The 11,459-nt window shown below is 52.5% G+C and overlaps 6 protein-coding genes across 6 annotated transcripts; 3 read left to right on the top strand and 3 right to left on the bottom strand.

Moving 5' to 3' along the window:
• Nucleotides 1-8: 8 nt before the first annotated feature.
• Nucleotides 9-629, bottom strand: HETIRDRAFT_41217 (uncharacterized protein; the record flags this gene model as incomplete). The annotated part of the gene is made up of 3 exons (XM_009542031.1): nt 9-181; nt 231-350; nt 428-629. 3 exons carry the CDS (start codon nt 627-629, stop codon nt 9-11), a joined length of 495 nt encoding a protein of 164 aa, XP_009540326.1.
• A 796-nt stretch (nt 630-1,425) lies between these two features.
• Nucleotides 1,426-3,037, top strand: HETIRDRAFT_468581 (uncharacterized protein; the record flags this gene model as incomplete). The annotated part of the gene is made up of 5 exons (XM_009542560.1): nt 1,426-1,488; nt 1,548-1,853; nt 1,930-2,298; nt 2,370-2,385; nt 2,440-3,037. The coding sequence occupies 5 exons, from the start codon at nt 1,426-1,428 to the stop codon at nt 2,910-2,912; spliced, it is 1,227 nt and encodes a 408-aa protein (XP_009540855.1). The 3' UTR covers nt 2,913-3,037.
• Nucleotides 3,038-3,249: 212 nt separating this feature from the next.
• On the bottom strand, nt 3,250-3,968 carry HETIRDRAFT_413240 (uncharacterized protein; the record flags this gene model as incomplete). The annotated part of the gene is made up of 2 exons (XM_009542559.1): nt 3,250-3,807; nt 3,867-3,968. 2 exons carry the CDS (start codon nt 3,966-3,968, stop codon nt 3,250-3,252), a joined length of 660 nt encoding a protein of 219 aa, XP_009540854.1.
• Nucleotides 3,969-4,340: 372 nt separating this feature from the next.
• On the top strand, nt 4,341-6,766 carry HETIRDRAFT_305990 (uncharacterized protein; the record flags this gene model as incomplete). The annotated part of the gene is made up of 7 exons (XM_009542558.1): nt 4,341-4,482; nt 4,552-5,260; nt 5,321-5,467; nt 5,523-5,583; nt 5,646-6,066; nt 6,100-6,499; nt 6,562-6,766. The coding sequence occupies 7 exons, from the start codon at nt 4,341-4,343 to the stop codon at nt 6,764-6,766; spliced, it is 2,085 nt and encodes a 694-aa protein (XP_009540853.1).
• A 201-nt stretch (nt 6,767-6,967) lies between these two features.
• HETIRDRAFT_305928 (uncharacterized protein) lies at nt 6,968-7,876 on the bottom strand (the record flags this gene model as incomplete). Its single annotated transcript, XM_009542557.1, has 7 exons — nt 6,968-7,030; nt 7,092-7,133; nt 7,183-7,200; nt 7,260-7,281; nt 7,335-7,479; nt 7,533-7,727; nt 7,780-7,876. The coding sequence occupies 7 exons, from the start codon at nt 7,874-7,876 to the stop codon at nt 6,968-6,970; spliced, it is 582 nt and encodes a 193-aa protein (XP_009540852.1).
• A 175-nt stretch (nt 7,877-8,051) lies between these two features.
• On the top strand, nt 8,052-11,022 carry HETIRDRAFT_377521 (uncharacterized protein; the record flags this gene model as incomplete). The annotated part of the gene is made up of 10 exons (XM_009542556.1): nt 8,052-8,084; nt 8,152-8,369; nt 8,512-8,711; nt 8,772-8,840; nt 8,898-8,982; nt 9,033-9,327; nt 9,384-9,489; nt 9,544-9,611; nt 9,668-9,828; nt 9,892-11,022. The coding sequence occupies 10 exons, from the start codon at nt 8,052-8,054 to the stop codon at nt 10,712-10,714; spliced, it is 2,058 nt and encodes a 685-aa protein (XP_009540851.1). The 3' UTR covers nt 10,715-11,022.
• Nucleotides 11,023-11,459: the final 437 nt, after the last annotated feature.

Here is an 11,459-nt window from a genome sequence, read left to right as displayed (position 1 = left end):
TATACAATCTAATCTTCAGCAATAGCAGGAGTCGTTTGAGGTTGCTTGAAGAATCGCCGACGCTTCTCTTCCACAGACATCGATGCAGTATCGCCCCGGAGTGACTGCCCTGAGTAGTCAAACGTCCCAACCGCTACGCCAATGAGTGCACATGATGCAACTGCTACGGGCAGTGAACGTGCTGGATAGCGTTCAGCGGGGAGTGTCGACGGCGCAAAACCAGGGCTCACATTTTATACCAGCCAGGAATCCAGCCGCACATCCACCAGCGACCCCATTGAGCGCATCGTCTTTCTGACGCTGGTTGGCTACGATAGACTCAGTCAAAGCGAACGTCGAGCCCATGGCAGCTGTTGCACGTCCATTCGCGAGCACGACCCTGTCATGAGTCTTTCAAGCAGCTGGCGTCGAGTATTTAGATGCGCACCAAAGAAGCCGATGGTCCCGCCGCTCCTCGACAAGAATCCGCTTGCACCCTTGGAGTGCGTGCCGAGCGCGTTCTGGACAGCACTGACAAAGGCGCCGACCAAGCCCGCCTGCAGGCCTACGGTCGCAGCGTACTGGACAGTCGGCTTGTTCTCGAATGCGGGAGTGTCTATAGGCTGAGATGATGATGAGTCGGAAGACATACTAGAGGGAGCGACGACGGCGAACGACGGTGACGAGCAAGCGAACAGTCGGCCGCGAGACAGCGATTTGTCATTTTTGGGCACGATCGTTTGTTGACCACCCGCCAACGACTCAGTGCGTCCGGACTTTTGCCAAAACTTATACCCCTTCTTTCTCAGTCGCTTTCACTTGTGTACATCGCGTATAACATCGTTGGATTTGAATCAGCAGACGCATATCTAATCTGTTCTATTCCCTCAGTCTTGCTCGATGGAGAGCGTTGATATGGAAGCGGATGCCACTGCGAAAGCATGGTATAGAAATCACGGACGGCCTCATGGCTTCGAGCTTGTTAAAAAATTAACTGTCTGTTTCTCATCTCCTAGATGCAGCGGCTTTTCTGTCGCATTTACCCCTGCTAACAGATCAGCCAGAGGAAGCGTCGTTGCCACTGTATCGCTTTGTTTCCTTGGGAGGAGGACTCCCTCGAGAGATTATGGGGTGGAATTCATAATAATCCCCAGATCAAACCTCAATGGAGAAAACTGGTGCGACAGTGGGCTGGCACAGTGGCTGTCGGGAGTGTTGCCAATATCTGTATTTTGCAAGCTTTGGCGCCGACCTCACATTCCCCGCTTCGATTGACCCTTCAAGATATCAATGTAAATCCTCCGAAATATCCCGCATTCGTACGTTGGTCGCTGATGAGCAAGGCAATATCGTATACAGAAACAGAACGAGGACATCAAATGCATTTGCTGGTCCTTAAATCGCGAACGTCCCCTGAACCCTCTTATTGTGTTTAGCTGTACCTCTATGCTCTACATCGTCGACATACGCAGCAACGAGATTGCAGGCTACCTACGTGGTCATGGTGGCGTGTGTTTTATGCTCCTCTTGTCCCTCACTCTGGCTCGCTGATATGGGTCTCATCGTAGGCGATCACGTCGATCACGGTGCATCCGACGGAACCCCACCTGCTCTGCACCACCTCGCGCGACTTCACCGCGCGTATCTACGACCTCACTCTCTCACCTAATCAAGAGCCCAATAACCCCATGTGGATGCCTGGTGCAGGTCCCAACAGGGCTGGGGCAGCACATGCTCTCCACATGACGGAGTCTGAAGGCCAATATAGCGGGCGGTGCGTGGCTGTCTTGTGCGCGGGTAGGAGTGGGGGCCATCAGGCTGCCGTGCTGGGCTCAGCCTTCCATCCAACGCTCCCCATCATCGCAACATGCGGAGTGAGCATCTGTGTCGATGATTTGCGAGGCTATCGCTAGGTAGTCGACGCGCCGACGCTGATGCTAGGTCTTTCAGTTAGACAGAGTTGTGAAAATATGGCGCATACCGCCACCAGTCGAAGGGGAAAATCCGCCCATCCTTCGAGAAGACAAACCGCTTTTCAGCAGTTCTTGCGTCCATAGGTCCCGCGTGCTGTCCATCAATTGGTCCGCTCCATCCGCTCTCCTTTGCATTGTGACGGACAACAAACTCTTATTCGACTATTTTGCTTGCAGGATAGGCTACGACACACTCCTGACGCATAGCGCCCCAATACTCCTGCGGAGGGGTCCAAAAGAGTGGCAAGAAGAGGCAGGTGAGATGGTGGTGTGGCAATGGTTGGGTGCAGACAGATTTTTTCCGCTGCACCACCCCGTCCAGGATGTGCTCAGAGGATGCACTTCGGTAAGCTTGCATCCCCCATCAAGGCTTGACCAACATCTATTCCTTCTCGTGAACTCATGACATGCATCTAGGATTATCAAGAGAGCTGTAGGTCTCGTCTGAAACAGGCAAGTGCATGCGACTCATTGCACATTCCCTTAGCGTCGTTCAAGATATTATCATCCGTTCCCCTTCCCTACCCACCGATTTCCCAGAGAATTCCGCCGTCTTCAGTACAGATCGCCGTCTGCAGCTCGCCGTCTACAGACCCAACCACCAGGTCAAATCGCCATGATCCGCTGATCCTCGTCCCGCTTCTGGACATCGTCCGTGTTATCAACGCTGGCGACTTAGCCCCACGCGCATCGCCCCCATTTCCGCTCGATGTACCTGAGGTAGTGGAGATGACCAAGCGAATCCGGCTGGACGAGGGCAGCGGGGAGGGCGAGAGGATATGGCAAGAGGGGCTAGGATGGGGTATTGAAACTGGAACCTCAAAAGGGAAGAGTAGATTTGATGCAGACGAGGAAGCTAAAGAAAGTGTTCAGGCAGCATGTATGAGCGTTGACCGGAAAGTAGTTATCGCGGTAGGAGAACAGGGAGCTATATGGGTCTGGGTACACAAGACAGGCTAAGCTGTTTCATAAGTCTTATTCGTTGTAGCTTGTCTTCCTTGACTTTGTTATCTCACATCTCACATCTCATGTATTTCGCTTGTTCTTTCGTGACATTTGCATATTCACGCAGTCCAGTAATCTCCAGCTCCCAGCCTCCAATCACTCTAATTCCAAGGACGACGAGGAACGACAAAGAATGCGAATCTACGCAAACAATGGAGCCGAAGGAGGAAGAAGAGAACATCCGCAAGTGAGAAAAACCAGTGTCCTGAGACACTGATACTACATCCACTTCACCTACCATAAACATGATGAATAATCAGATATCATAGACATTTCGAAAACAACGTACCACCTAATACATCTCAAGGACACCCGATGGAGACTTGGTCGCGGCCTCAGCGGGAATCACATTCACATCGTCACGCTTGTACGCTTCCAGCACACCTGTCGGTGACTTGGTTGCAGCTTCAGCGGGGATCTCGTTGATATCGGCCCGCTTGTACATCTCGATAACGCCGGTGGGGGACTTGGTCGCGGCCTCAGCGGGGATCTCGTTGAGGTCCTCCCGCTTGTACATCTCGAGTGTTCCAGATGGTGATTTAGTCGCAGCTTCGGCCGGTATATCGTTCACATCGTCGCGCTTGTACATCTCCAAAGTGCCCGAGGGAGACTTGGTTGCGGCCTCAGCGGGGATGGTGTTGACGTCGTCGCGCTTGTATACTTCGATCACGCCTGAGGGTGATTTCGTCGGGACCTCCTCAGGAATATCGTCGCGCTTGTATGCTTCGACCACGCCTGAGGGTGATTTCGTCGGGACCTCCGCAGGAATGGTGTTGAGGTCAGCGGGAGACCGCTTGATGTACACGGGAATGGTATCGAGAGGACCGAGCTCACGCTGTCCGAGGGCATGCTGAAAAAGGGAATATTTCTATTTATAGAGTCAGCATCACATCAAAATGAAGGACGTACTCCCATCCGAAACTTCAAGGGCATTGGCATAGGCGCAGCAGCAACCTGGCTGATGAAAACGACGGCCAAAGTGGCGAGGACGGAGATGCGAGGGGTGAACATGGCAGCGGATATGAATGGATATGCGTTACAATGACAGTCAAGAGGTGGAGGTGCCGATCGAAGTTGGAAATAATGATTCAGAGGTCGTCCTGCGGCCTGTGCGGTATGAACGAGGAAGAAACTGGAAAAGGAGGAAAGTGAGCTGGACGACGGCAGAGAAAGAGGAAGAGAGGAGGACTGACGAGAAGAAAGGAGGGGCGTGAAGGGAAGAGAGAAAGCCTGGTTAAGAGCCAGAAACGAACACCGAATCAAATGATGTAGTGTACGCCACGTGATCGTTTCCAGGACAATGTCCCCCGAGGTCCCCTTTCCCACGCTCACTTTTGGCCTCTCCGTGTCCTGATTGGCTGCTGCACCAACACCTCTCCTCCCATGTCTGACCCTCGCTTTGCCCGTCTCAAGTCCGACCCACGCTTCAGGCGTCCGAAGAAACACCAGTCGAAGGTCGTCGTGGACGATCGCTTCAAGAGCATCTTCGAGGACGGCAAAAAACAGGGCAAGAAAGACAAAGGCGGTGGGACACTTCTATGTTACATCCCGCTCATTGCATCTATCTGATGCGACCCTTCACGGCGCTCGACAGGCAATCGCGTGGATAAGTATGGCCGTGCCCTGGCTGATACGCACGAGAAAGACAATCTGCGCCGCTTCTATCGCTTGGAAAACGAGGAGGAAGAGCCGCTCAGAGCCGGTCCTGATTATGCGCGCGGTGAAGCTCTACTCGAGTCTTCTGACGACGACGGAGATGAAGCTTCCGACGCCGAAAGCGACTCGGACGGGGTCGTGACCCTCGGTCGCGACCCGTCGAAACCCATTCGCATCAATGATGAAGATCTTGAAGTGGACCTTGATGAGACTAATTACGCCGATCTTGATGCTCAGGCAGCCGCCTACTCCAAAGCAGCCGAAGCAGCCAACGAAGAACAGGAAGATGACGTGACTCGAACGCGTCGACTCGCTGTTGTCAACCTCGATTGGGACTATGTGCGTGCCAATCATCTATACAGGATCTTTGCCTCGGTCGTTTCACCTACCATCGCGTCCTCGTCAAAATCGTCAAAAAACTCTGCGCCCGTCGTTCGCGGTACCGTGCGTAGCGTTCGCGTCTACCCTAGCCAGTTCGGGAAAGAGAGGCTGGAGCGAGAGGAGAGGGAAGGTCCGCCGGTGGACCTTTTCAAAAAGAAAGTCGAACTGGACGAGGAAGATATCAATGAGACAAATATCTATGAGACGGGCGATACGAATGAATACGACGATGACGCGCTCAGGAAGTACCAACTCGAACGATTACGGTGAGTCGTCGCTGTCACCGTCAATGTACCTACACAAGTTAAACTGGGTGAATCTATCAGCTATTATTATGCGATCGTCGAGTGCGACACGGTACCGGCGGCAGTACATCTTTATAATGAACTGCAGGGAACTGAACTCGAGCGTTCTGCAAATGTCTTCGATCTGAGTTTCGTGCCAGACGACATGACGTTCGAGGAGGAGCCTCGGTATCTACGCTCACAGCTATTCATCTAGTTTTTCATTTTCTTATTTTGCAAACAGAGACGAAGCCCTCGGCGATGACTTGGGTACAGGTTACAAGGGTCTCGATTTCGTCACCGACGTAAGCTTTCTCTCACCTTTCTGCCGGTCTCTGATAACATGAGTCTTTGATGTCATCTTCAGGCCCTTCGTCACTCAAAAGTCAAACTCACGTGGGACCAGGACGATCCCGACCGCGACCGCGTCACTCGGCGGAACCTGTCGCGGAAAGAAATCGAGGAGAACGACTTCCGCGCCTTTATTGCGTCCTCCTCGGGCTCCGAGTCTGAGTCCAACGACAATGCAAAGGACAAGGGAAAAAAGGCGATGGAGCGTGACAAGCTCCGCGCGCTGCTCCTTGGTGGAGGGGGCGAGGATATGCCTGAAGGCTGGGGTGGAGGCGCGTTCGACGGCGAGGACAAGGGCGATGTGGACATGGAGGTGACGTTCACGCCGGCGTTGAGCGGGACGAAAGAGGGAGACGAGACGACGCTAGAGAAGTATCAGCGGAAGATGAAGGAGAAGCGGAAGAAGCGGAAGGAGGAGGTGAAGCAGAGTGCGGGAGGTGAGGCAGGCGAGTCGAAGACAAAATCGAAAGGCACTAGTGACCTGGCAGGTGATGAGTTCTTCGAAGAGGGCAGCAGCGAGGAGGAAGGCGAAGCAGTCGTAGCGCCAAAGAAGGAGAAGGGCAAGAAGAAGGGCAAGTCCGACAGGAGTGGGGGCGACGAGAAGGACGTTCATGAGACGCGGAAGCCCTCCACTACGGAGGAGCTCACTCTACTAGTCGGTCCTGACAAGCCTGACGCGGAACCTAAGCATTTCGACATGAAAGCCGTGGTGAAGGCAGAGAAAAAGAAGGGCAGAAAGGGTAAGAAGGGTAAGAAAGGGGAAGAAGCAGAGAACGAGATGCAGGAAGACTTTGTAATCGACGTTCGAGATGAGCGGTTCAAGGCGATACACGAGGATCCAGCTTTTGCTATCGACCCGAGCAATCCCCGGTACGTCTCATTTTTTAACTGTCCGCTGTTATCTTAAAATTATTGACAACGGTGGTCGACAGCTTCAAAAAGACGAAGGCGATGGCTTCAATGTTGCAGGAGCGATCGAAGCGACAACGTCACAAACTGAGAGATAGGGATGGAGCTGATGTCAAGTCGCTGTCGGCGGAGGGCACGGAGAAACAGGCCTTAACGAGTCTCGTAGAGAGTGTGAAGAGGAAAAGCGCAGCGACGGAAGGGGGAATTGGAAAAAGACGGAAAGTTTGATCTTGTCAGTATCTTTTGGTCCAAATTTTTTGCCTTGCGAAACGTTCCTCTCAGAGTCATTGAAATGCTACTGTTGCCAATAGCCCCAGCGAAATGAATCCACTTTAATTCAGACGTGAGGATAAGAGATACACCGGATATATGGACGCATGGAGAAACAAATACAGTTTATTATACTTTCTCCTCTCTGCTAGAAACAGTTTATGAGATCTTCGCATTGGAAAAATCGAGCTCCGGATGCGCAGCCTGGAACTTCTTAAGAGCCTGTAACATAGGGCAAGGTATCTATGAGTATAACCGAGCTTCATGAGTTGCACGTCTTTACCTCCTGCTTTTTGAGCTCATCTGAAGTTGGCTTGCCCATTTGCTAGAATACATCGTCAGAGTATGAAGCAAAGATCACCGGGCATACTCACTCTCTGCTGATTGTCAAACTGGCGACAGCGTGGTCAGAAGGGACTGCGTACTTGATTCGTTGATGTACGGATCTTACCATCATCTTCTCCACCATACCTCTGTAGTCCAAATCAGAGCGCGATCCATGGGCGATGTGAAAGGAGAACAGTACCTCGTCTCGCCGTCCAGATCGCTGAGCTTGCTGTTCTCCGGCTGTATCTTTTTGGTGTCGATCTTGGGGTGATGAGTGAGGACGTTTTCCCACCACTGCATCTGGTTAGCCTTCTCAAGGTGAATCTCTACAGTCTGCTGGTCCTCTAGAGGGTTTTCAGAGACAATTATTTGCGGAAAGCGATCCGTGGACGCATACCGAGGGTCCATGTGCTATCTTCGAGCTTGATCTCCTTGCAGAGCTCACCGGTCAAGATGGGTTCCTTTCCCTTGAGTCCGACGCTGAGCTTCTTCTTTTGAAGGACGACGGTGAGATCGCGACTGCGCGTGCCCTTGGGAACGGGGACGACGATGTCAACGTCTCCAAGCTCCTGCTTCCATGTGTATGGGAGGGCTAGATGCACCGATATGTGTGCGCACTTGGGTAAACGGGTCAATGGGCTCACTGGCTTGCTCTGCGGCCTCGCGATCGCGATCAGCCTTGTCCTTTGCATCGCGCTGCTCCGGGGAGAGCTTGTCGTACTCGTCTTCTGCGGCGGACATGGTGTGGTGGGGAGGAAGGGTTGAGAGGCACGTGACTAGTGAGATTGCTTACGAATGTTTACGCGTGTGTACGGCTGTGGCTGGTCGCTGCTCTGAGGTCGCGGGCAGTTTTGGCTTCAGGTTTGGCTCGATTCGATCCGTCTCTGCTCGTTCCAGTCGTCTCAAAGAGTGCCCAATGTCGGCCGCAGACCCTTGGGCTGAATTTGAAGTGCGTGTCTCCCCCTTTTGTGCTTGTTGTATCGGCACCAGACAGATCGCCGCGTGGCTTGCGACAGAGCTCAAAGGTCAAAGTCCGATACAATACCGTGGACAAGCTCAAGCAGATCATTACGGGCTTCAATGAAGTCTGCTGCACAGTCCTCAGCAAGTCTGGAAAGAAGCAGGAGCTCATCGACCGCGTCCTCGGCATCCTCGATGGCTGGAAAAACACAGGCAATATTGATAGGTGGAATGCTGGTCGGGTCGTGTTGAACCAGGTGCGGGACACAGGAATGTAAGCCAGCCACTTCTATCTTGCCATCAGTCAGGCGCCCCCCCCGGTGGCGTGCCACACACTACTTGCCTTCTCCCTTCATCACACACAACATGCGCAGGTCGAGCAATTACGTCGACCCTCGCTCATACTCTAACTCTAGATTCAAAGCTGCCGGCTCATCCTATGCCCCATCCCCAATCGCCTACCCTCCCAAGTATATCCCTGGCTCTGCAGCATCCGTCTACTCCGTGTCGTCCGCCGGCTCCAGCATCCCTCGCTATGACTCCTTTTCGACTCTCCGAAATCCCTCTTCCATACCGTCTCCTAGTGCTAGCACATCATTATCCGCGGCCCGCCCTAGTAAGCGCTGGTCTCCTGTTTCTGATCCTCGCATCGCGCTCACACGGCTTCGGTATTCAGTTATCCGGTTCAGATCGTCCCCTTTCTTCCACGTCGACCAAATTGTGTCTAGTGTCGTGGAATGCCCCGGTACGGCCTCACTAACCTTTTCGATAATGTCTTCTTGACCGCATCGCTCGCATGCAGAATCCACAAGCCAGGCTGATCGGCGGCAGCAGATCGTTTCATTTACTCTGAATAACGAACAGATTTTGAAGCTCACCTCGTCAAGGTACGCATATATGCTCGAACCAGAAACTCCCATTCAAATCTTCCCTCCAGCACGAAATACCAGCTGCGTCTCTACTGCACTTCGTCGTCCTACTATTCCCTGTCCCCCGCCGCCTTCCGTCAAACTAATGCACTATGCCCAATCGAATTTCCGCCAACCTGTGAAGTTCGTGTGAATCAAAACCAGATTACCGCCAACATGAAGGGGCTGAAAAAGAAACCTGGCACTGCGCCGCCCGCTGATCTAACCAAGTTGGTGAAGATGATTTCCGGTGCTTCGACCAAGGTGGAGATGGTATATGTGAACAATCAGACGAACAACAATCAGCAGCCTCCGCCACCCAAGGTATGCGCAATCATGGCTCTAGTATCCACGCGCGGGACTGACTGGGTGTGGTTCAGAAATATTACATCGCGGTGATGCTGGTCCAAGTCACGAACGTCGACCAGTTGATCGACAGGCTTGTGAAGGGGAAGTACAAGAGCAAGTCAGATATCTTGGCGAAAAGTTTGTTCTCTCTCTCATTTCTGACGGCCAATCCATATCTAAACACGAGCACAGTGAAGCAGGCAGTCTCGGACGATGACGACATCGTCGCTGGCCCACAGAAGATGTCGTTGAAGTGTCCTGTGCGCCTCCCTCTTTGTCATTCAAAACTGACTACACCTCACATTCTTGTTATTAGCTGAGTTACATGCGAATTACTACGCCATGTCGGGCGGCGCAATGTGTACATCCACAATGCTTCGATGCGATGTCGTGGTATAGTGTCAATGAGCAGACCACCACTTGGATGTGTCCGGTCTGTGATAAAACTATCAATCATGAGGATCTGATCGTGGATGGGTACGTTTGTCCGTGTCAAATACGTGCATCTACGTGTCGCCTAATTTTGAAATCTTGATGAAGGTATTTTGATGAGATCCTCAAAACAACCCCTGATACCGTGGAGGATGTCATGGTAGAGGCCGACGGCGAATGGCACACATCCGATGACAACTATGCATCTGCAGGTTGGAAGCAAAGCCGTAAGCCAGTCGCAGCCACACCCATCAGCATGCCTCCATCGCCAGTGAAGCCCATCAAACAGAGTAGATCTCACAGTCCGGAGCTTCCTCCCAATGGTTCTGCTACAAAAGGGGAGATGTGGGGCCCTCGTGACGGCGACGCGGTGCTGGTGCTAGACTCAGACGACGAGGATGAAGGCCGAGTGAAGAGGGAGCTTTCACCTTCTTGCCGCGACGAATCATCCAATTTTTCCTTAGAATCCGCGCCGCCTGGATCTCAGATCATCGACCTTACTCTCGATTCTGACGACGAGCCTGAACCGCCGGCACACCCATCGGGGAAGCGGAAAGCTGTTGACGAGATGCCGTCACCGACAGAGCCGATATGGAAGAAATCCCGCATGGATACGGATGGATCACTACACGGAGTGATGCGAAGTGTCAATGGTAATGTCAACACTTCTGCCTCCACCTCCTCCGCCACTGGTAGTAATATAGGGGGAAGCCCGTACATGAACGGCTCGTCTTACCAGCGCCAGCCCTCCGCGTCAAGTCAATACCCGTACTCTCCACACCCAGCACGACCCTGGATCCCTCAGCACCCGTCCGCGTTCACCTCGCCCCTCTATCCGCCGAACCAACTTCCACCGCCTCGTCCAACATCCAGTCCTCGTCACCATTACTACTCCCCTCCCACACGTCATCCATATCAAGATTGGCGATAGTAGTCTTGGGTGTGCTGACCAGACTGATGTAGCGATATAGCTTGTACATCTTGGGGTGCTCGGGTTTATCTTACTGCTAGGCCGTTTTCGCCATAATCGTGCCCTGTGAACTGTACCATTCGTATTCAGATGCTATTTTTCTTTTTTTTCTCTGGTTCGGCTATGCGGCCTGGTGGGCGGGTCAAGCTGCGCGTAATTACGAACGGTTTATCTTGTCATATTATGGTGGTTTTGTAGCATTTACACGATGTACACGGGCCATGGCATCTAGAGAGGCCGCGATACGCAGAGGGCATTTCTGTTTTGCCAGCCTTAGTGATATGAAACACAAGATGCACATAATTCAAGATAATTCCATCATACATGTACCAGAGGTCTGACTCGAAATATGGGTGGTCCACAAGAGCAATCCGAGTCCCTCTCGCACGAACATGGTACACTGCATTGCCTCATACACACCATACAACTGCCATACATGCACTAGAAAAAGATCCACCGGAGTGATGTACCACGCGTTCCAAGATACCTGTAATTAGGCACGATGTTCAGGCAAGGCGCGCACGATAACTGCAGACAACTTATGAACGAGGATCACATTTGGCCGGACGACGCAGCTGATGACGGTCATCAAATGTGTGAGAGAAACCTCGAAGGACGTTGCTTGACAACAAAAAATGACTCAAGAGTGAAGAGGTTGCGTTCAAAGTAGCACAGCATGGAGGCGACTGGGCGGGAAAATCAAAAG

This window comes from Heterobasidion irregulare (assembly GCF_000320585.1).
Source record: "Heterobasidion irregulare TC 32-1 unplaced genomic scaffold scaffold_01, whole genome shotgun sequence".
NCBI lineage: Eukaryota > Fungi > Basidiomycota > Agaricomycetes > Russulales > Bondarzewiaceae > Heterobasidion > Heterobasidion irregulare.
The sequence above is the reverse complement of the archived record's forward strand: the minus strand, read 5'-3'. Positions and strand labels throughout refer to the sequence as shown.